This window comes from Plutella xylostella, chromosome 28, assembly GCF_932276165.1.
Source record: "Plutella xylostella chromosome 28, ilPluXylo3.1, whole genome shotgun sequence".
NCBI lineage: Eukaryota > Metazoa > Arthropoda > Insecta > Lepidoptera > Plutellidae > Plutella > Plutella xylostella.
In genome coordinates, this window is record NC_064008.1 from 8,934,443 (window position 1) to 8,956,181 (window position 21,739).

The 21,739-nt window shown below is 40.8% G+C and overlaps 1 protein-coding gene across 2 annotated transcripts; it reads left to right on the plus strand.

Moving 5' to 3' along the window:
* Nucleotides 1-531: 531 nt before the first annotated feature.
* LOC105398750 (beta-1,3-galactosyltransferase 5) lies at nucleotides 532-21,152 on the plus strand. 2 transcript variants are annotated; one of them, XM_038111207.2, is made up of 2 exons: nucleotides 532-786; nucleotides 17,384-21,152. In XM_038111207.2, the coding sequence occupies exon 2, from the start codon at nucleotides 17,400-17,402 to the stop codon at nucleotides 18,456-18,458; it is 1,059 nt and encodes a 352-aa protein (XP_037967135.2). In that variant the 5' UTR covers nucleotides 532-786; nucleotides 17,384-17,399; the 3' UTR covers nucleotides 18,459-21,152. The 2 variants fall into 2 exon arrangements, with proteins under 2 accessions (XP_037967135.2, XP_037967136.2); XM_038111208.2 differs by lacking the exon at nucleotides 532-786 and adding an exon at nucleotides 7,847-9,288.
* Nucleotides 21,153-21,739: the final 587 nt, after the last annotated feature.

Consider the following 21,739-nt stretch of genomic DNA (forward strand, 5'->3'; position numbering starts at 1 on the left):
ACTTATACAGACTAAGTTGTGTTTATGTATGTACTGAATATTCAAAATAAATGCACTGTTTATACATATTCCCTACCTACCTATCTTCGTATAACTAGTTCGTAGTTATTTATAAGTAGTTATTAGTTTAGATAGTTACCTACCTAGTTAGTATGACATGCTCCCGAAAACTGAAAACACGTGATCTACTGGTCAAACTAAACTTTCCCCAAGAAACCTACCCTGGGAAATAAACTTTTTTTTCGATTTCCCATACAAAATTAGATAGATATCTACCTACTGTGGGATTTTGTATGGGAGATCGAAAAAAAAAGTTCATTTCCGAGGGTTTTTTTAATCTCTATCTATCCATCTCATATCTTATCGGCATTATTCAAATAATAATTAGGTATTTATAATCAGTTATCTCATAACTACAAAAATAAAAGCTCGATGTTTTTATCTAAACTTTGAATAATGCTTTCAAGCTAAATCGACGATAGCAGTAACGAAACGTACCCGACTGACAGCTGTCAGTTACGAAGCTCCCTCCTGTCAACAGTGTCATTCCTTCATTATCCGTAAACGCTGTCATCACGGAATTTTGGGTCGATTTGTATTTTTTCGTGAGTCTGATTCGAACATGAGAGTGTGGTGCCGCGTCTTCCCTTCTGCTCTTCCACTCACGCCGCCGCGATGCAGCTAGACTGAGGCCAGCCGGCCTGTCTCCACCTCCGTGGACCAGCAAGGAGGTCACACACTGCCCAGCTCACCTGTAGCCTGCTTCCCTCGTCGCTTCAAGTAATGGTAAGTAAACCAACTTGAATTTTACGAGTGTATTTTGTAATGTCAGTGCTAATATTCGGGTCGAGTGATAAACGCAGCTTTCGTCATTAGTTTTGGTAAAATTATCGACTCGTTTTGTGTGTTTTCGCTAGTTGTAAGTAGGCACAAGTTACCTACATAGTTTTCCTTAAAGCATAAATATCAGTTCTTCGACCTCTTCATACCAACAAGCTCCTTACTTGTATCCCATAAATTAATCCTGAACACACAATACACATTCAGAATATAATATTATATTATTAAGCATTGAATGAACATAGCTTACATACTTAACTATTATAAAAGTTCTAGTAACTGATTATTTGTACCTACTTACCCACTGAACACAAATCAACCTACTAAATTTAGGGTAAGGCTCACAATTCTGCAAATTTTTGTAATAAGTAAGCTAAAATTCAGTAATTTTTAAAACTAGCTAGGTAGATCCATTTACTATATTACATAGTACAGTATTAAAACAAATTAAGTATTTCTATGCCCTTGCAAGCACTCATCCACGTGCCGGGGGACACCATGTTCAATAAACTGTTATCTGTTTCCTTGAAGGGATTGATAACACATTTTTTTCCTGCGGCCCATTATGTTTCTACCAAATTGTGTTTCCTATCAGTTTTTAGTGACTATGAGGTTCACTTATTGGTTACTTTGTTGAAAAAGTAAAGTTTTTTATGTTTAAGTTTGAAACTAACAGGCGTCTGGTCTGACTGAGTATTTCACTTGTTTCCAACTTCATTACAAATCCTTAGTGTATTGATGACTAAAGTTTTCACTAAAGCTCAATTTATTATCATACATTGATAAATAAGTTTCAAACTAAATTTATCACAAACTTACATTCATACATACTAAGCTCCTAGTGAGTGGCCATCTGTTACCTCATAATAGACTATGATTGCACATTACCATAGAAGCTTACATTCAAAAGAGCAGTAAGTATGAATAATAACTTTGCAAATCAAATTTAAATAGCTATTAGATTCTCTGTGAAGCTCATTACAGTGAACAGTGCATGTTGATATTTGCTGCTTCAGTAACTGTGTCTCGAACTGAGCCATTGTGTGGTCATTGTTCGGAGCCCCGACTGTTCTCACAACTACATGTCACCATTCATTACATATTCAATATACTTTTCTTTCTTTTTGCTGACTTACAATAATTAGTTCATACTGAGCCTTACAGTAACTCTGCAATAATAATGATGCATAATACTTGTATGTACTTAAAATGTAACTGTTCACTCTGAAGTTTAAAGTTTTAGTTGATACAGTTGTTGTTACTATCGCAGAAAATGTAAGGGTTTCATTGTAATGTTTGAGGACAATTTGTCGTAAACATTGTAGAAACATATTACATTCAAGCATTCCCGGTGAAATTATTACTGTATGATATTATGTGCAAAGAGCTTTTATTGACATAATTTTACAAAGGGAAGTTGTTGTAGTAATGCAATCTTGTTATAATAAGTGTTGTAATCCTGTTATCATTATCAGTATTATCAGTAAACATCTGTGAAGCCATTCACAACTATGTACTGTCAGCATAATAATGTTATATAAATAAATATAAACTTAACTGGCACTTTCCAAATCACAAAGAACCTTACAAAATTACCCACATTTCTTAAATTTAAAAAGCTGAGCAAAGAGAGGCAGTACAAATAAAAACTTTGCAATATAGATTTTGGGGGCTACTCACATGCACATACTGGTCGCGCACGGCGCTCGCGTTGTGCGGCTCCGGGTGGTACGTGTACTTGTACTCTCTCTCTCTCAGCCTTCCCTAGTCCACTGTTGGACATAGGCCTCTCCTAACGATCGCCACCCCAAACGGTCACCCGCCATCTGCATCCAGCGGCTTCCCGCTACCTTCCGCAGATCATCAGACCAACGGGTTGGGGGGCGACCGACACGCCGTTTGCCGACACGGGGTCTCCACTCCAGAACCTTTCTACTCCAGCGGTCGTCGGCTCTGCGGGCTACGTGGCCAGCCCATTGCCATTTCAGCGTGCTAATCCTTTTGGCTATGTCGGTAACTTTAGTTCTCCTGCGGATTTCTTCATTACGAATCCTATCTCGCAGGGACACGCCTAACATAGCCCTTTCCATAGCACGCTGAGCAACTCTGAGCTTGTGGATAAGCCCTTTGGTGAAGCACCACGTCTCGGCTCCGTAAGTCATCACTGGCAACACGCACTGATTGAAAACTTTTGTTTTCAGACACTGAGGTATGTTTTCAGTGAAGATGTGTCGTAATTTCCCGAACGCTGCCCATCCGAGTTGGATTCTACGAGCTACCTCTTTATCGAAGTTGGATTTACCTAATCGGATCACTTGTCCTAGGTAGGGATACTGATCAACAACTTCGATGGTGACACCTCCTACAGTTACGGGCGATGATGAAACATGTTCGTTCGACATGACCTTTGTCTTGTCCATGTTCATTTTCAGCCCAACTTGTTTAGAGGCATCATTGAGGTCTGTGAGCATTTCGCCCAACTCCTCCAGCGTTTCCGCCATAATAACTATGTCATCAGCAAATCGTAGATGAGAGATATATTCGCCATTGACGTTAATGCCCAGTCTTTTCCACTCTACAAGCTTAAAAACATCTTCCAGTGCACAGGTGAACAGTTTCGGAGAAATAACATCTCCCTGTCTCACGCCCCTTTGCAACTGGATCGGTTTTGTGCTATGTTCGTGTAATCGAACTGACATTGTGGCAGCATTGTACATACATCTCAACACCTCGATATAGCGATAGTCTATATGGCACCGCTGAAGGGATTGAAGCATCGCCCAGAGCTCAATAGAATCAAAGGCTTTCTCATAGTCCACAAACGCTAGACATAAAGGTAGATTATACTCCTCGGTCTTCTGTATAACCTGCCGAAGCGTGTGTATGTGATCTATGGTACTATAGCCTTTTCGGAACCCGGCTTGTTCGGGTGGCTGGAAGTCGTCGAGTCTTTGCTCGAGACGATTCGTAATAACTCTCGAAAACAGCTTGTACACATGGCTCAGAAGTGCAATGGGTCTATAATTCTTCAATAGGGCTTTGTTGCCTTTCTTGAAGAACAAAGTCACTACACTTCTGCTCCATGCCTCCGGGCTTGTGCCTTCGAGTATGACGGAATTAAACAGCCTCCGAAGTGCTATTAAAATCGGTCTACCGCCGGCTTTCAGAAGTTCTGTCGTTATTCCATCATCTCCCGGAGCTTTGTTGTTTTTTAGCTGTTTGAGAGCTATACTAATCTCGTCTAGACTGACGTCCGGAATATCTTCGGTATAGTGTCGGGTGAGTGGCGCTCGGCTGTCGTGAGCACCGCTGGTAATAGGGTTTTGTGTTGTGGTGTATAACTGTCCGTAGAATCTCTCAATTTCTCCCAGAATTTCGGGCACTGATGAAACGGTGTTGCCAGTGTCGGTCTTCAGTTGGGTCAACAGAGTCTGCCGAACAGATCGATCTCTAGCAAAGACTTTGGAGCCCTTGTTTTGCTCTATTGCGTCTTGAATGCGCTTGCAATTGTAGCGTCTCATATCGCAACGTCTTGCTTTGGCGATCTGTCTGTTTAGACGTCTGTATTCGACCATATCAACTGAAGACTGCAACCTCATTTCTCTCCGTTCTCTTATGAGACTCAGAGTCCCATCTGAGAGTTTTTGAGGTCCTCGGTTGGTTCGGGACGAAAAATATTTCGATCCTACCTCTCGGACAGTTTCCACAAACCTATTATTTAAATCGTCAACTGTAACGCAATTCTCTAAACATATCAGGCGGTCGCAAAGCTCAGACTGAAAGCTTTCGGGATCCTGGATTTGAGCAGGAGTAGGACGGAGCGTGGACTTCATTAGACGGGAGCGTTCTATTTTGCAGTTTATATTCAAAGTGCCTCTTACGAGTCGGTGATCGCTGCCGGTCTTAACCCTACTGATCACTGAGACATCATTGAATATGTGCTTCTTATCCGTCAATATGAAGTCGATCTCGTTTTTAGTCTTCCCATCGGGGCTAATCCACGTCCACTTCCTTTGTGGCTTCTTCTTGTAGAAGGAGTTCATCATATAGAGGCCCTCCTTCTCCAAGAAGTCAGCCAGCATTTGCCCACGATGGTTCCTGACTCCAAATCCATGTGACCCCACTTTCGTCTCGCCGCCTTCTTGTTTTCCGAGTTTCGCGTTAAAGTCTCCCATCACCACCGTGAAATGAGTAGTGAACTTACGCAGGGCAGACGATACGTCTTCATACGCAAGTTCGACCTCATCATCGGTGTGCTTAGATGTGGGCGCGTAAACCTGTATGACCTTCATTGAGTATCGTTTAGATATTCTCAGGATGAGGTACGCAACCCGTGTCGACACACTTCCGATTTCAACGATGTTGTTGACGAGGGACTTGTTGACGATGAACCCGACACCCCCTTGGGACAGTTGGTCGCCCTCCCGGTGGTACAGCAAGTTTCCGGACTGGAGAATTTCCGTATCCTCTCCCTCTCGTCGGACTTCGGATAACCCTATAATGTCCCATTTTAACTTGCTGATTTCCTCTTCCAGCTCCTCTATCTTCACGTCTTCCCTCAGTGTCCGTGCGTTATATGTTGCCAGGTGCAAGGGTCGGTTGGGCTGGTAGCCGACTCTCTGCCGGAGATTCTTCGCACCCCCTGCCCCGCCGTTACCGTGACCGCTACCGGAGTCCGGGATAGCGGGGCTGCCGGGGACTGGGGGCCGGGGCTTTGTTTTTTCCATCATTAGGAGGTGTATTTGCCATAATCACCGCGCTTGGCAGGCGTGTTGGTGATTCTCCTTTTTTACGGCGGGAGATCGCCGCCTCTGCTAGGAGAGGAGGTCGGGTCGATTTACCGCCGCCCGACATTCGGCGTTGTCACTCGTTAGCACCACCCAGGGGGCACGTGTAGGGTAACTAGGGTTTGTACCTACGGACGTGAGCGACAAGCCCCCCATTTTACTATTTTAGTTGTACTTGTACAACTAAATAAAAATACTTATATTTTAACTTTTAATATGAAAGACCTTTAAATATTCGATGATACCTTTGGGTACACCAGTCCTGAGATATCTTGGTTTCACATTATGTATGTTTTCTAGTCTCTAGCTCTCAAAAAACACTACTTATGTAGGTGATAAAAAATGTTGCATTGTAAATCTTACTTTTACGAGTAGTGTAGGTTCTTAGGGAAACTCCTTATCATAGCCTTGTCATAGTTTTAAATATAATGTGGGGTGGAATTTTGTATTACCATATGAAGTGATCTTTAATAATGTGGATAGAAAACTTTTTGACGACCGAATGGCGTAGTGGTTAGTGACCCTGACTACTGAGCCGATGGTCCCGGGTTCGATTCCCGGCTGGGGCAGATATTTGTTTAAACACAGATATTTGTTCTCAGGTCTTGGATGTGCCCGTAAAATGGCAATAGGCCCGCCCCCTATTACATTGGGACTAACATAACACTCTGGCGAAAAGTGGGTGCAGCAATGTACCTCTGCCTACCCCGCAAGGGAGTACATTAGTACAAGGCGTGAGTGCGTGTTTTTTTTTTTTTTGTTTAGAAAACTTTTGTGAACTGGTTTTCTTTGCATAAGAGTTATTAAGAGTTACCCTATCAGGTGGCATAAAAAAATCCAACCTGTATATAACCCGCGCAAAGTTTCTAGACACCTGGCCCAAAAATTTATCTCTCCCCCGCTTCCCCGCGCGAGGCCCCGCTCTCGTCCTTTTGTAGCGTTAGCATAAGTCCATCGCAATTTTATCGAAGAATTATCAGACGATTAACAATAAATATTTTTTGTTACTACTTTAACAAGTAGGTATCAACTTGAATACTTATATAAACAAATATTTATACATTTTATTACAATATAACAAAAGACAGGTAAGTATGTTTTTTGCATGCGGGTTTTTAGATAACCAGAATAATTTCAAATATCGGAGCGCTACATGTATATTATGGCGCCACTACACGTCCGCAGATGCATCCAGAGATGACATCTGCAGACGTATGGAGGGTTGATTTGGGCATCTGTGGTAGGTATTCGTCCGCAGATGCATCTGCTACCGATCCGTTTGTTGTCGGTTTTTGTGGCACAGATCAAAGGGTTCAAGCGCGAGCGTCCGGCATAGCCACCACACGTCCGCGGACGCCTCAGTCAGTGAGTTCAGCATATCGTTTCTTCTCCACTTCTTCTTGATAACTCGACTGCAATGCAAACTCAATTAGTAGTTAAAAGTACTAAACACATAAATAGGTGCGACGGCATCGGTTTCGATGTCCATGTTTGCGAGTAGCGTCTGCCGATATTGAACTCAGACTGACCAATCAGCAGACGTGTGGTCGCTTGCAGAGATTTGTCTACAGACGCATTCGCGTACGTCTGTAGATGCATCCGTAGACGTGTAGTGGAGCCATTATGTTTACGTTCTCGCAACAATTTTCTTTATAAAATTATTTCCATTAAAACTGCGCAGTGTTTGCTGCGGCGTGGTTTATTATTTTTCTAGCCGAGCTTAATTATAAAAATACAGATAGTAAGGAGGAAGAAAATAAATATTTTTGGTAATATCGATTTAACTTTTTTGCACTCAGTACTAAACACAAATGTCATTTAACTCAGGTGTCTAGTTATCTCGCCCGCCTTGTACCAACTTGTCTTTAACTGTTTCAAATTGTGTCAATTATTATATTTTCTTCTCATAATACTTAGTAATTAGGTACATTATTATGCTGACGGTACAAAACTACACGTCACACATGGAAATATGCGAATAATTTCCATAATTTATTCGGTTCGCTAATTTCAGCTGATACCCGTGTCATTGCCATCATTCCGCAAATATTTACACGAGCATAATTTGTAGTTTTTCACTCAAAGCACTCTCGTATGTTGCGGTACTGTCAAGGTCGCACGCACAATTAAAGTGAATTAATTCGATAATTATAAATAGTTCTCACCTCGGGTACACAAGTACAGTGGGTGATGAATGCGGCGTATAATTAGATTGAACCTCGCCCGTCACGCGACCAGTCCCCGAGGGAATGCACGAGGTGGCTCGAGCTCCACTCACCAGCAGTGGGAGAGTCTTCATTGCAAGTATTATGGCGGCCCGGGGCTCCTGGAGCTGATTAGTGTATGACTAGTGCAGTCATTGTTTTACCCCATCGGCATCTCAGTAGAGTAGAGGTCTTCGGGAATAAGAGTCGATCCACATTTGTCTCCTAGTGGGCATGAGGTTTTACACATTTATATCGTTGTTTGTAATCAGTCTATCTATGCCGTGAACAGTTAAAAAATACTCGCCTTGGGTTTCCAAATCGGAAAAAACACGTTGTCGGTTGGAGGATGCGGTCCGCCTGCATCGCACTTACTGTCGCAATTATTAAACATACAAAGCCTTAGGTACCCTGGGCCCACTCCACCTAGTTTTCACCCATACCACCAAGGTTTATTTATATTATTTTATAAAACATAATGAAGTTGTTTATTTATAAAAAATAATCACCATTTCTATCATATTTCCGTATTGTTCCTCTGTTTGCTTACACAAGCATTGTTTTTGTGCATTCTTGTTTCTGTTCTCCGAAGCTGCCTCAGTGAGCTCTGGAGTCCGTCAGTCCAGTGCCCGGTCCGCCGCGAGACATCCTCTTGTCTCATACTCGCCTGGTACTTTCCCCGCGAAACAAGTACACAGTAACAGCTAATTATCATTATCTGCAGTTTAATTCGTGCATCCTCTGTCGGTTTGTGGCACGTTGTTAATTTGATCTCTGCAATTGCGATGGATCCTATCACTCTGCGTCATAGTGTGTTCTGTCTCTTTGTCTAAGGCTTTTGGGGAAAATCATATTTATCTTTGTTGTGCTTTCTGTTAATGTACCTAGTATGTGTTGTATTGCTTCCACGACTGTTGGTTTATCGTTGAGATAGTGCAGACGTAGGGAGCGCATATACACATGATTGTGTTCAATAGTCTGAGATGTTGAGTCTTTGGTGGTATCCAAAGTACTATCAACCAAAGTAGTTCCTATTAATCCAGAACTTTTGCTGAAATATTTAATTTTAATTGTGCAGATTTAGAAATTAAGTCTGTGTCATTTAAATACTTTCTTAACACAGAGAGCTATATAAATTAACATAATTATAATAATTTAATCTCTGTCAGTGTCCCAAAATCAGACTAAGAGAATAATAGACTCAGAATCGCGAATTTTCAAGATTGAAATCTGCAGATGATGCATTTCTAAACAATGAGTGAAGACATTTAGTTCGTTGATGCAATCACTCGCAGCAGTAGATTCAGTTCATCAGTGGGTCGGCATCAGTTCAGTGACGCAGTGTTCCCAGCACGAGGCTAGTGTTGTGTCGTGGGTCGTGTGAGCTAGTGATGTGCCAGCTCGACAGTTGTTGCTGGTTAGCTGTCGGGAGCTAGTGTTGTCCTTCTATTTAATAGGTAAGTTCCTACCTTTTGTGACTACTTATCTGAGCATTATGTTTGAATAAGTAGGGGTGTACACTTGTCCAAAATTAATAATGCACATGCAGATCTTCACACAGAAATCATTAAATCGTAAGAGCCTTAAAAAAACACTTGCATTTTGCAGCTTGTTCGAAAGAAATAGGAGTCAATATCATGCGTCACATAATCGAAAACAACCGATCTGTCAAAGATTTCTATGCGCATTATCAATTTTGGAGCACTGTATGTGTATATTAAATTATATGTATAGCACACACAAATAACCCATGCCTTATTAAAGTAAATATAAATATAACACATCTTTTGAAAAAACATAGTAGATATAATAATTAAGTGTATGAAATAAAATAAAGAAAAAGTTACGAGTATCTTCGCGGTTAATCCAAGTTCTCACTTTTAGAAAAAAAAAAAAAAAAAAAAACTCGCACTCACGCCTTGTAATAATGTACTCCCTTGCGGGGTAGGCAGAGGTGCATTGCTGCACCCACTTTTCGCCAGAGTGATATGTTAGTCCCAATGTAATAGGGGGCGGGCCTATTGCCATTTTACGGGCACATCCAAGACCCGAGAACAAATATCTGTGTTTAAACAAATATCTGCCCCAGCCGGGAATCGAACCCGGGACCATCGGCTCAGTAGTCAGGGTCACTAACCACTACGCCATTCGGTCGTCGGTTAGAAAATGGTCTAATTTAAAAGTATAAACGGATTGTATAACACGCAGCAATGTAATCCAACTGCTTATCATAATGAAGCAACGCGACGACTCACAGACCTCACAGTGGCGACGCTCGAGCCGACAGTGTACATGAACACCTACTGGGGATCGAGGCTGGAGGCGGCCAGTGGGTTGCAACACCGAAAACACCGAACATTAGTAATTAACTATCCATAAGCAACAACGTCGCTCGATTTGTCAAATCTGACGATGACAATCTTAACTTGTATGGATCTGACAGATGTATGGATCTGACGCAACTTGTATGGATCTGACAGATGTTTGACAGGCGAGCGACGCTGCTTATGGATTGTCAACTGCTAATGTGTGTGTGGTACGGTAGCATAGCAGGCATTGACCTACTCTTCGTAACACTTAAATATATTTAGTTAAGTCTAGTGTTAGGTAACGGATCTTATCACCGATCTGGTTTTGTTAGTTAATTCCCATAGTTATGCTAAACCACAGATATAATATCCAAATTTCCACGTTATTCTGGCTTCGCACAAAATCATAGATTTAGCGCGAGGAGTTTGTACTGGTCAGAAATTAATTCTTGGAAATCTTTGAAACATATTGTTAATTTGATCCTCTAGAACTGTTATCAGTTGCTATGACATCAACATGAAATTTACTAAACTTATTGGGCAATCTAATAGTAGGTACTAGGTAGGGTAAAAGTACTAGTAACTGGCAGTTTAAGCGACTAGCAACACAAAAAAATATATTAAAAATAAAGTATTGGCCTGATTTAAGCACTGGTAGGCTTGAATTACTGGCAATAAGATGACGAACAATTATAGGCATAAATGGTAAAGATATATGATTAATATTCGATTTTAATGAAGTTTATATCCACTACCCCCAAAAAACCTAGTAACTGGCAGTAAAAATTAGTAACTGTCACATGATGTTTCAGTAACTGGCACATTTTAAAAAATCATGCAATTAGGTCAATAAGTACTCTAGAATCAATAATATATTTGATATTAGGTAATGTACAATTACCTGTCTAGGTTCTGTACCGGTAAGACTCAAAATCACCGTTGTAATGGTCGACTTCTACGACAAAATGACAGTACAAGTATGCGACGAATCGTGGGTCCATATGAATGCAACAAATCGAGAAACCTTTGGATTTGGAAACGGAAATGAAGAAAGCAAATGCTTGTGGACCTTGATGTATTCATTCAGCAGCTTGGGAGAAGTGACCTGGCTAAGTTGAAGACTGCTGACGGTAGTATAGTTGCCTCTAAGCTGAAATTTCTTGCGGAAATTAAAGGTTTTTACGGCTTTCAGCTTCACATGCTCTGGGTAAAGACAGAATTAGTACAGCTCTTCTGAAAGCTATTACTATCCCCGAACAGCTTCAGAAGCTCATTAACCAATTTTGTTTATAAGTCATGTTTTCAAGATGTTTTATAAGGTCATCACGAACCATGTTTCTATCAAGTTCTTCAAGGGCTATAAGAAAGCCTTTGATTCCATTTAGACCTGGGCAGTTCTGGAATTCCCTCGTTGTAACATGCATAGCGGCCTTAATGCAGCAACAGTATATTATGTCTACCTTGGACAGTCTATTCGACTAGGCAGAAGGAACTTCGAAAACGAAGCTGTAAGGTGCATAAAACAAAATATGTATTAGTCGATTGGACTGCATAAGGGAACATTTGACAAATTTTCACATAAATGCCTGAAGGCAAAGGTCTTCAGTCAATGCGTCTTACTGGTGATGACGTATGGATCATAGACGTGGACACTGACGGTTGGACTGGTCCACCGATTCAAAATCGATCAGCGGGCATTGGAAAGATTGGTGGTTCTTTGAAGGACCATATCAGAAATAAGGTAATCCGTAAGAGAACTTGAGTAACCGATATAGCTCTTAAATTCTGTATGCTCAAGTGGCATTAGGCAGGCCATAGCTGCCGAAGAACCGATGACCAGTGGGGCAAACGCGCTCTAGAGTGGAGACCACGAACAGGCAAGGGTAGCGGCGGATACCTTCGGGCCAGCTGGACCAACGACCTTATAAAGCTGACCGGTAGTGGCTGGATGAGGAAGGTCGAGAACAGAGTGCAGTGTCACTGCTGGTGAGAGGTCCAGCAGTACAGACTACTGTAGATTGTCTTGATTTTAGTCATTTTTCTGAAAAGAAACATGAAAAAAATGTTTACCGCACCAGTAAGTGCCAGTTATTGGTGCGTAAAAAAAATGTATGCAGATTAGTAACTGGCAGCCCCGTGCCAGTTATTGAAACAAAGCTGCCTAGACACTGGGGGTTTTTACAGTGCACTTTAAATCGTATTTTCTGTCGATAGAAGGTATAAAATAGCTTAAAATCACAAAACCCAAAATATTAGTAACTGGCAGGGGGGTGCCAGTTACTAAGTGAAGATATAAATTACATTTCAGTAACTAGCACCCTCAAATATAACTCAAAAGCAACTAAAATCACAGTGAATCGGGCTATTATGATATTGTTTAGACCTTCCCCTACTTCCTTGTTATTGTCACACTATCAAAAACTTATTTATTTTCGCGAAAACAGGCCATACAAATTTTGGTGTCTCCTTAAGAAAAACTTAACGCACGTGCATTTTTTTGCCGATCTTCGCCGCTTTGACTGAGATAATTTCCAGCGCCGGAAAATACCCACCTAGGGGCGTAAAATTAAACTATAATATCAATGAATAATTGGAGATTGCTGTAAACACATCAAAGATGGTCTTACTATATCCAAAAGCTTAATATATTTAGTTTTATAGTCAAAGTGCCAGTTACTGACACATGCCAGTTATACCACGATTTACCCTACTTAAAGAGACCTTCAATTTGATTACTCAATTAAATTCATATAACATTTTAGTTGTTTTCCTTCTCCGGAACAGTCAATAAAGTGCTATTGCCGAAATGTCTTCGGCTATTATTATTGTTTTATGTCTACAACCAGCGTGAAAAGTCATTGCGCAATCCGATAAACGGATCCGAAGGTTCCCTCCCTAAAAGTCAAATGAAATTGCTCAGTTGACGTGTTTGACTGGCGGATCTGTGATGGCGCTTGCGTATTGCGCACATCTAATTTGTGACCTTCTCAGCACGATGTCAAACAATTATTTAATTTGGTATAACCTATCTAATTTCGTATGAAATGGTTATGATATTTGTGTATAAATGCTATGGCCTTAAGGAGCAGTTTCACTTATGTTCTTTGTTATAGCAATCAATAGAAATAGTTTAACTATCCACATCGCTGTGAATCAATTAAGTATGGCGTAAATACTGGCGTAGTAAATTCTAATGCTTATGAATGAGCGAAGCGAGACCACGCTAGTGGAACAAATATACGTGACATAACTAGAACCATACTGTTACAATACAACTATGCATGTTACGTAAGTGGCGATAAATACATAACCGGAGGTTATTGTCTTTTACAATTTATGCTTATTGTAATTGCCCGCAAGCGAAGAGTCGATGACTAATTGAAACGGAGAGGTTTTTATGTGAGAACATATTGTATTTTTTAACTGCTAGCACATCCCTTGCTCGTAAGTTTGCCACATAATTATTAAATATACAGGGTGGCCCAAAGAGTGACGTCCAAAGGAAAATGTTTGATTCCTTAGGTCAAGGGGTAGCCAAATCACCCCCATGTATGTTCAGCAATTTTTAGTAGTTTAGGAGTTATGATTTTTTTTCCAAATTTTCTACGAAAATCGACCTCAGTGGATTAATTATGTTTTATTATTTTTTTGGATAACTTTTTTAAAGCATTTTTTATTTTTGTGTCATCCTCTTAAGTTGTTCTTTTAACCATAAAAGTTTCAGCTTCCTAGCTGTAATGTAAGTTAGTTATTTTTTTATCGAAAGTTCGAATTATATCATCGAGCTAGACTGCTCTGAATTTTCTACTTGAAATTAAAAATTGAAAAAGACATTCTCATGGTGCCTTTTAATTTTCCATTTATTTTCATTTTAATTTTCTTTTTAATTTTCCCTTTAATTTGATACATTTTCTAACTTAATTAGTCCTTAGTAATGACATAACAGGAATATTTCAACTTTCTGAGACAATTTACTAATTAGGTAATTTCCACCCAGGTACCTTTGAAGGCTTTTTTCTGCAAATAATACCGTATTAAGCAATAGTTTATTTTTATTTTTATGTAATTTTGGAACCTTGCGGAGTTTTTAAAATTAAAAAGGCACCATGAGAATATCTTTTTCAATTTTTAATTTCAAGTAGAAAATTCAGAGCAGTCTAGCTCGATGATATAATTCGAACTTTCGATAAAAAAATAACTAACTTACATTACAGCTAGGAAGCTGAAACTTTTATGGTTAAAAGAACAACTTAAGAGGATGACACAAAAATAAAAAATGCTTTAAAAAAGTTATCCAAAAAATAATAAAACATAATTAATCCACTGAGGTCGATTTTCGTAGAAAAATTGGAAAAAAAATCATAACTCCTAAACTACTAAAAATTGCTGAACATACATGGGGGTGATTGGGCTACCCCTTGACCTAAGGAATCAAACATTTTCCTTTGGACGTCACTCTTTGGGCCACCCTGTATAAATTAGTAGCGCCTGTACAAAGCTTCATAAAATCGGTATAAATAAAATAAATAAATAAATATGTGGGGACATCTCACACACGGCTATCCGACCCCAAGCTAGGCAGAACCTGTGTTATGGGTGTCGGACAGCTTATATATCTACACAAATACATAGATAGATAGACACTAAATATAAATATCAACACCCAAGACCCGAGTACAAATATCTGTCTTTAAACAAATATCTGCCCCAGCCGGGAATCGAACCCGGGACCTTCGGCTCAGTAGTCAGGGTCACTAACCACTACGCCATTCGGTCGTCTGCTTGCTTATTAGCTTGTACCCATGAATTCTTTGCCACGTGATATCATGATAATATTTGACGTGATAAACGTTTTAAGTCAGAGCTAACGTGCAGACGTATCTTTATTTACAAGCAGATGTTTACAAATCCAAAGAATGCGTGTAGCGATTTCCTCCTATTCGTTTCCTGTTAATCTCTAAAACTCGGCAACATCTCCTAAAATCGCTGAGAGCGTTATAATTTCGAACGATGATGCATGCACCAGCAATGTTGGTGCAGCACGTTAAAGAACTATAAGAAGGCATGTAAATACAAATGAGTCTGTGAGGCAGTTGTTGCACAAGGTTCAACAGTTTATGTTTTTTTTTTCCGGAAGCGTCCGTGAAGGTTGCGGCGCGTCGCAATCAGCCAGCATGTGCGCTCGGCGAAGTACTTGATTGTTTTATACAATTTCACTGCACTCATCAGCTCTGGCTATAATGATTATTGGGCTTCTTTTAATTTGAGTAATGAATAGCGCTGATAGATTGGATAATCTGTATCCTATAGGGAAAACTTGCTACGGCACTACGAAGTTTTGATTATTTTTCATTTGGCGGCGCTGGTGGGCTTTGGGTTAAACATTATGCTTATTGGACCATATCTGACGAAACTTGTACAAAAACTGACTGGTGTGTGACAAAGCAATGCTGCTTATGAATGATGATTGCTAATGTGTCGGTGGTAGCTGTTTGTTAATCCAAGAAGTTTCCAAAATCAGCATCTGATAAGCGCACATAATACCTATAGACTGTGGACAGAGTTGATACTGAAATTTAGCAGAACAGTCTTCATTTTATGAAACCCGAGATGTGCGACAAACCGCGCGATGCGACGACAGTTGACAACACGCAACACGACACCGCGGCCACTCACACAACAAGGATACACGACACACTAGCAGAACATCACTCGATTATGAATACAACAACTGCAGTCACTGTACAGACAGCTTAGGAAAGGTAAAAAATCCATCGGATCAAAATAAAAAAAATCATTATAATATTTTTTAACAAGATACAGATTTACAATGATCAAATGCTTTTAGCATTAGGTAAAGTCCACCCTTTGTACACTTATTTTTATATTTGTGCAATAAATCCATATCCTATTTGAATATTATCTGTAATTTGTCAGTGTACGTGTGTTTAAAGATGACATCAGAGGGAGTCGACCTGAGACCCTCGGTGCAAGAAGCAGCACTATGATTACCCAGTTGTTTTTTTCTTTTTGCTTCGTGACTGGAAGTAAACCAGTTGTTGCGTCGGCCCCGGTGTTGCGGACAGGAGGCCTGTGCAATCATTGTGCACTCATGGCGAGGAAAGAGCTGTTATACATCACATCTTTTCTTTCTCTTCAAGATTGTCTAGAGCTAGTACTAGTTACTAAGCGAAACTCTTTATAATTTGATATAGATTTGTATTTTGGATACCTTCTACTCAGATTTACTCGTGCCGATATTTTTGTATATTCCCGGATGTGATTCCGTTTCGATTATTGTTTATCATCATGCGCCGAATAAATTCAACTGTTACATCAGGTGACGCGTTTGTTTGCCATGATAAAACTTTATCAACTTGGTTGTTTAATCGTTAAATAAACTAAATACTTCCGTTAGTTTAATCTTTTGGATCCCTTACTGCGGCGGAGGTCGTCTAGGCCGCCCTTGTCACGATTATCTCATTAAACTCTTTTATTTTCCGGTGAATCATCATTTTTTCTATAAAATATCCTATCAATCATCATAGGTTAGTTGGTAATGAGAGGATCACGATTTGTTGATCAAGGTCGAACTGCGATCATTGTTTGAAGGATCTCCACTGATGTGTGTGTGTGTGTGTTTCCACACACTGAGCAGTTATTACCTTCGTCCGGTATTCGTTTTACTAAGATTTGCAAAGCTATTAAAAGGTGATGAAATAGAACAGGTCTGAATAATATTTGTACCTTGTGCAACGCCTATTCACATTTGGTAAAACAAACTGCCAATAAGTACTCACATAAATTACTATAAAATAAATATCATGCTTCAATTAAATTATATGAGGCCGGCACAGTCACGGCACACGTTATCAATTTCAGCAGTCTCTACTGAACCAGACCCATACCCCATACATAATATATACTAGTGTGAGTTGTTGAATATAGCGGCCTTTTGATAGGTGATCATATACATCGCGATCCGGCTCGAAGGACCGAATGAAGAAAAGTGTATAAGAAATTATGAAAGGGTTATTTAATTAGACTGTAAAACTAGTTAATACCGCTATGCCCACAACATGCTATAATAGTGACATGTTAAGGGTATACTAAGCCGAAACTTACGTGTGCAGCATGTTATATGTAAACCCTGTAAAACAACTGAACACTCTCCACTGCTAGTCCTCTTTCTAGGCAAACTCGTGTTGTTGTGTGGTACTGACCAGCGTTGTCTGTCGCGCAGGTGGCTGCGTAGCGGCATGTGGTGGTGGGTGGGGTCGCGGCGCGCGCAGCTGGCGGCGCTGGGCCTGTGCGCCGGCGCCGCGCTGCTGCTGCTGCACGCGCCCCGCGCCTCGCGCCCCGCGCCCGCCCCCGCGCCCGCCCCCGCGGCCCGCAACCTCACCAGCACCACCGCCGCGCCCGCGCCCGCGCCGGCCGACAACGACACCTCCCCCGCGCCCCCGCCGCCCCCGCCGCCCCGCCGGGACCCGCGCATCATCGTCACAGGTAACGTGTACGAGGCGGGGCACTCGCGGCCGCGCGCCGAGCGCTGCCCCGCGCTGGGCGCGCGCCTGCGGCTGCTGGTGCTGGTGACGTCAGCGCCGGACCACGCCGCCGCCAGGGAAGCCGTGCGCCTCACGTGGGGACACGCTGCCGCGCGACGCGACGTCGGCTTCGCCTTCGTCCTCGGCACTCCTGCCGAGGCGAAGGCCGAGGCGATCAGGGCAGAGGACGAGCTGTACGGGGACATCATCATCGGCAACTCAAGGGACTCCTACAGCAATTTGACTCTCAAAACGCTTTCCATGCTCGAGTGGGTGGACACGTACTGCCCCAAGGTGCCGCGGCTGCTGAAGACCGACGACGACATGTTCATCAACATCCCGCGCCTGCTCAAGTTCATCGACGCGCGCAAGAACGCCAGTAGAACCATCTGGGGCCGCGTCATCAAGCGCTCCACGCCGCGGCGCTCCACCAAGTCGAAGTACTACGTGTCGCCGCTGCAGTACCCGCCCAAGGTGTTCCCGGACTTCGCCACCGGCCCCGCCTACCTCATGACCACCGACGTGGTGGGGGAACTGTTAAAAGCCGCGGGGCAAGAGCCCTACTTGAGGCTAGAAGATGTCTTCGTGACAGGAGTGCTCGCCAGCAAACTAAAGATTAAGCGGCAACACGCGGCGGAGTTCTATAACAAGAAGGTGTCGTACCACCCCTGCACGGTGCAGAAGGGCATCGCGATCCACATGGTGCGCTTCCACGAGCAGTTCGACCTGTGGCGGAAGCTCCTCGACGGGAAGACAAAGTGCGCGGGCACCTAGCCAGGTTACTTTCAACTCTTAGTTCACTTTTTTGTCTTAAGCTCTTTGAATGGCAGGAATTATTCAGGGTTGGGGAAGAAAACGCGAAGCTTAGTGCGGATGGCGCAACCGGCGGCGGTAAAATCTCTCGATTGCGATTGGCAACCATTCTTGAATCCATTCTTTGGATTGGCGGCCCCACTGGATAATGCTGCAATGGACACGTTTCTTCCCAATAAACGTCCATCTCTTAGCGTTAGTTAGGAGAAGCGAGGATGTAACCGACAACCGATGTGACGTAAGGCTCTATAGAAGTGGGGAGTATAAACTCATGGATGACTTTTGATTAGCTTTGAACCTCCTGAGAATGCAAATGACCCACTATGGTAGTAGGTATTATAAAATACATAATTTCAGTCGTTTTTCAATAATGCTAATATTTATTTAGTATTTATATAAGCAATACCTACAGTTTTTTTTACTATTTTTATGACTCGAAGGTAAATATTAAGTTCCTAGTTCCAAGATCGCAGCATCGCTTATGCTTATTTTTTACTTTATATTTTTTTGAGAATGACTCGTTTGCAGAACAAAACATGATTATTAATCCTTACAGAGCGCTCGAACAAATACTCAGATTTATTGTAATGAAAAATTATATTTAACTATTCAGTTGTCACTGAAAAGCAATAGCGTATGCCATATTTTATAACAATATTTTTTCGAAAAGTATTTAAGATTTTTGTATTTTGGTGACTAATCACGATGTCATAGATCTGATGACCCCTCCATCAGGGTTATTTGGAAGAAATCTGAACAACGACTAACTAGTCAAACCCGAATTATTTTGGATTTAATCGCTTATCGTGTTACTTTTGTATCACAAGCAATATAGTATTTTTTTAACCCAATCTCAATTATTTTTGTTCGTAGTTTGTTTTTTATTGTTACAAAATTATAAATGAGAACTAGATACAAATGTGAATGCCATATAGAGTGTGTATGTAGAACGTTTAATTGAAAACTATATATTTTGTAAGTAAGTGTATTGTATATTGTGGTGAATGCTGTATTGTCCGACGGTAGTCCCAGTGCTACAGTGTAGTCCTCCACTAAGGTTGTATCGTATGTTAAATACCCGGTGTAAATGACCTATCTATCATAGATTATCATATTATTCTTGTAATGAAATCGTCTTCTTATGAAACTGCCCCAATATTTTGTAGAATTTAACTATGTATGTGTGTGAGACATGGATGACTACAAGTTGAAAAGACAAATCTTATAAATATTGCTTTTATGTATAATAGAAAAGATTACTTAACATTTATGGAAACAAGACGTAAGGCGTTATTTATCCGTTTTATATCTCTTTAATATTAGTAATATTTTCATACAGCCTATTGTATTTTTATAAGTATTATGAGATTTATGAGTTAAATTGTTTTATATTGTGTGATGACCCTGTGCACGCATCGAGTATAGATGTATTAAGTACAAACTATAGTTTTATATCGATTCACTGAGACTTCTTGTAGAAGAAACGGAACATTCCTTTCTATTGAGACTTATGTAAAGGAAATGTTTGATTGCTCAGTACTCTGTTTGCTGTTAATGTAATTATATCTAATTGCAAAAAGGCTACTGAGGATGGCTCAGCATGGGTTGTGGTTTGCTAGTGTGCCATGTTGGTGAGGCGGCGCCACGGTCGCGGTGGCGTGGTGCGGACTGAAGTGATGTGAATCGTCGTGTCTCGTTCTTCGCTCGGCGCTCCATCAGAGAACACCAGTGTTGCTACTCTGTTCATCTTAAGATCCCATTATGGATGTGCACATTTAATATAACATTCCCCCAATAATAATCAGCCAGCTGAAATGTAACATTAGCGTATTGAAAGTCTAAAATTTAATATGCTCTACACTGTAGGAAGCGGCTGTATAGTCTGATATTGTATATTGTAATGGAGAAAAGTCATAAATCTTTTTCAGAACATCCGTATCCGCATCACTTATAAATTTAACCGTATGGTTTAATCAATGTAATTCAGATGAGATGCAACTCTGTTGTATAGAAGTCCTCCTCATGGGGCGCCGCTAGTGGCCATTGTACATAAAGTGCAGGTTTACAATTATACAAATTGTTGAGTTGTCGCCGCAATTTGTATGTTAAATCTGAAAAATGGTATTTGCGCATTGAATGACACATTTATAAAAAATATAAGTTTTATTTTATAATATAAAAAACTGAGAAAGCAATATAATTTACTCACAAAACACTCCTAAATATAAAGGCCTATTTTTAGCGGATTTTGTATTTTAGTAGCTGGATTGAATGTAGCTATACTGTAATGAACCTAATCTACCCTGAGATTTTTGAGTAGTATTAAAAAACATTTTATTTTTTACTTAGTATTATTTTATGTAAGTATTACGGCCAATGATTTGTAGTATGTCAATTATTTTTCTTAAATTATTTTTAAAACGATTTCCAAGAGCATGAACTGTAAATAAGGGAATAGTTCGGCAACCGTGGATGTGTATTACGGTTATTTACATCTAGGTAGTGATTGTCTGAAGTGGTGTTTTTTTATATTAAAGCTACCCTTGTTAAATGAAATTTACTTATTTTGTCACTTGGTATATTTGTTTAATTAAGATGGATGTGATACCTATATCTCTTGTATTATCCTTGTAAATAATAAAATCAAGAACTATATTGATGATATATTATTTATTTCTCCCTCTCTCTAGTTATTATTGAATTAGTGCGCTGTAAATATTACGCATACGAGGCCTTCACGTCGGGAAGCAGCAATCAGGCCACTTAGCATCCAGCTGAGTTTCAGTAGAGATTATATATGACGATAGTCAAAGACGAAAGTCATGTACAATGCTCACATCTAACCGGACCCGGTCATCGTTGGTGAGGCAACAAAGTTGTGCAAGAATATGTCTAACACGGGCAGACTATTCGGGTAGGCAGAAGCAACTTTGACAAGGAGGCTGCAAGGCGCATCCAACTAGGTTAGGCTGCGTGCGGGAAACTTCGTCACATATTCTCCTCGGCCATTCCTCAGAGCCTGAAGACAAAAGTCTCCAACCAGTGCGTCCTGCCAGTGATGACGTATGGTGCAGAGACGTGGACACTGACGGTAGGACTGGTCCACCGATTTAAAGTCGCTCAGCGTGCTATGGAGAGAGAGATTTATCTGATGGATCGTATCAGAAATGAGGTTATCCGTCAGAGGACTAAGGTTACCAACATAGCTGTCAAAATATGCAAGCTGAGGTGGCAGTGGGCTG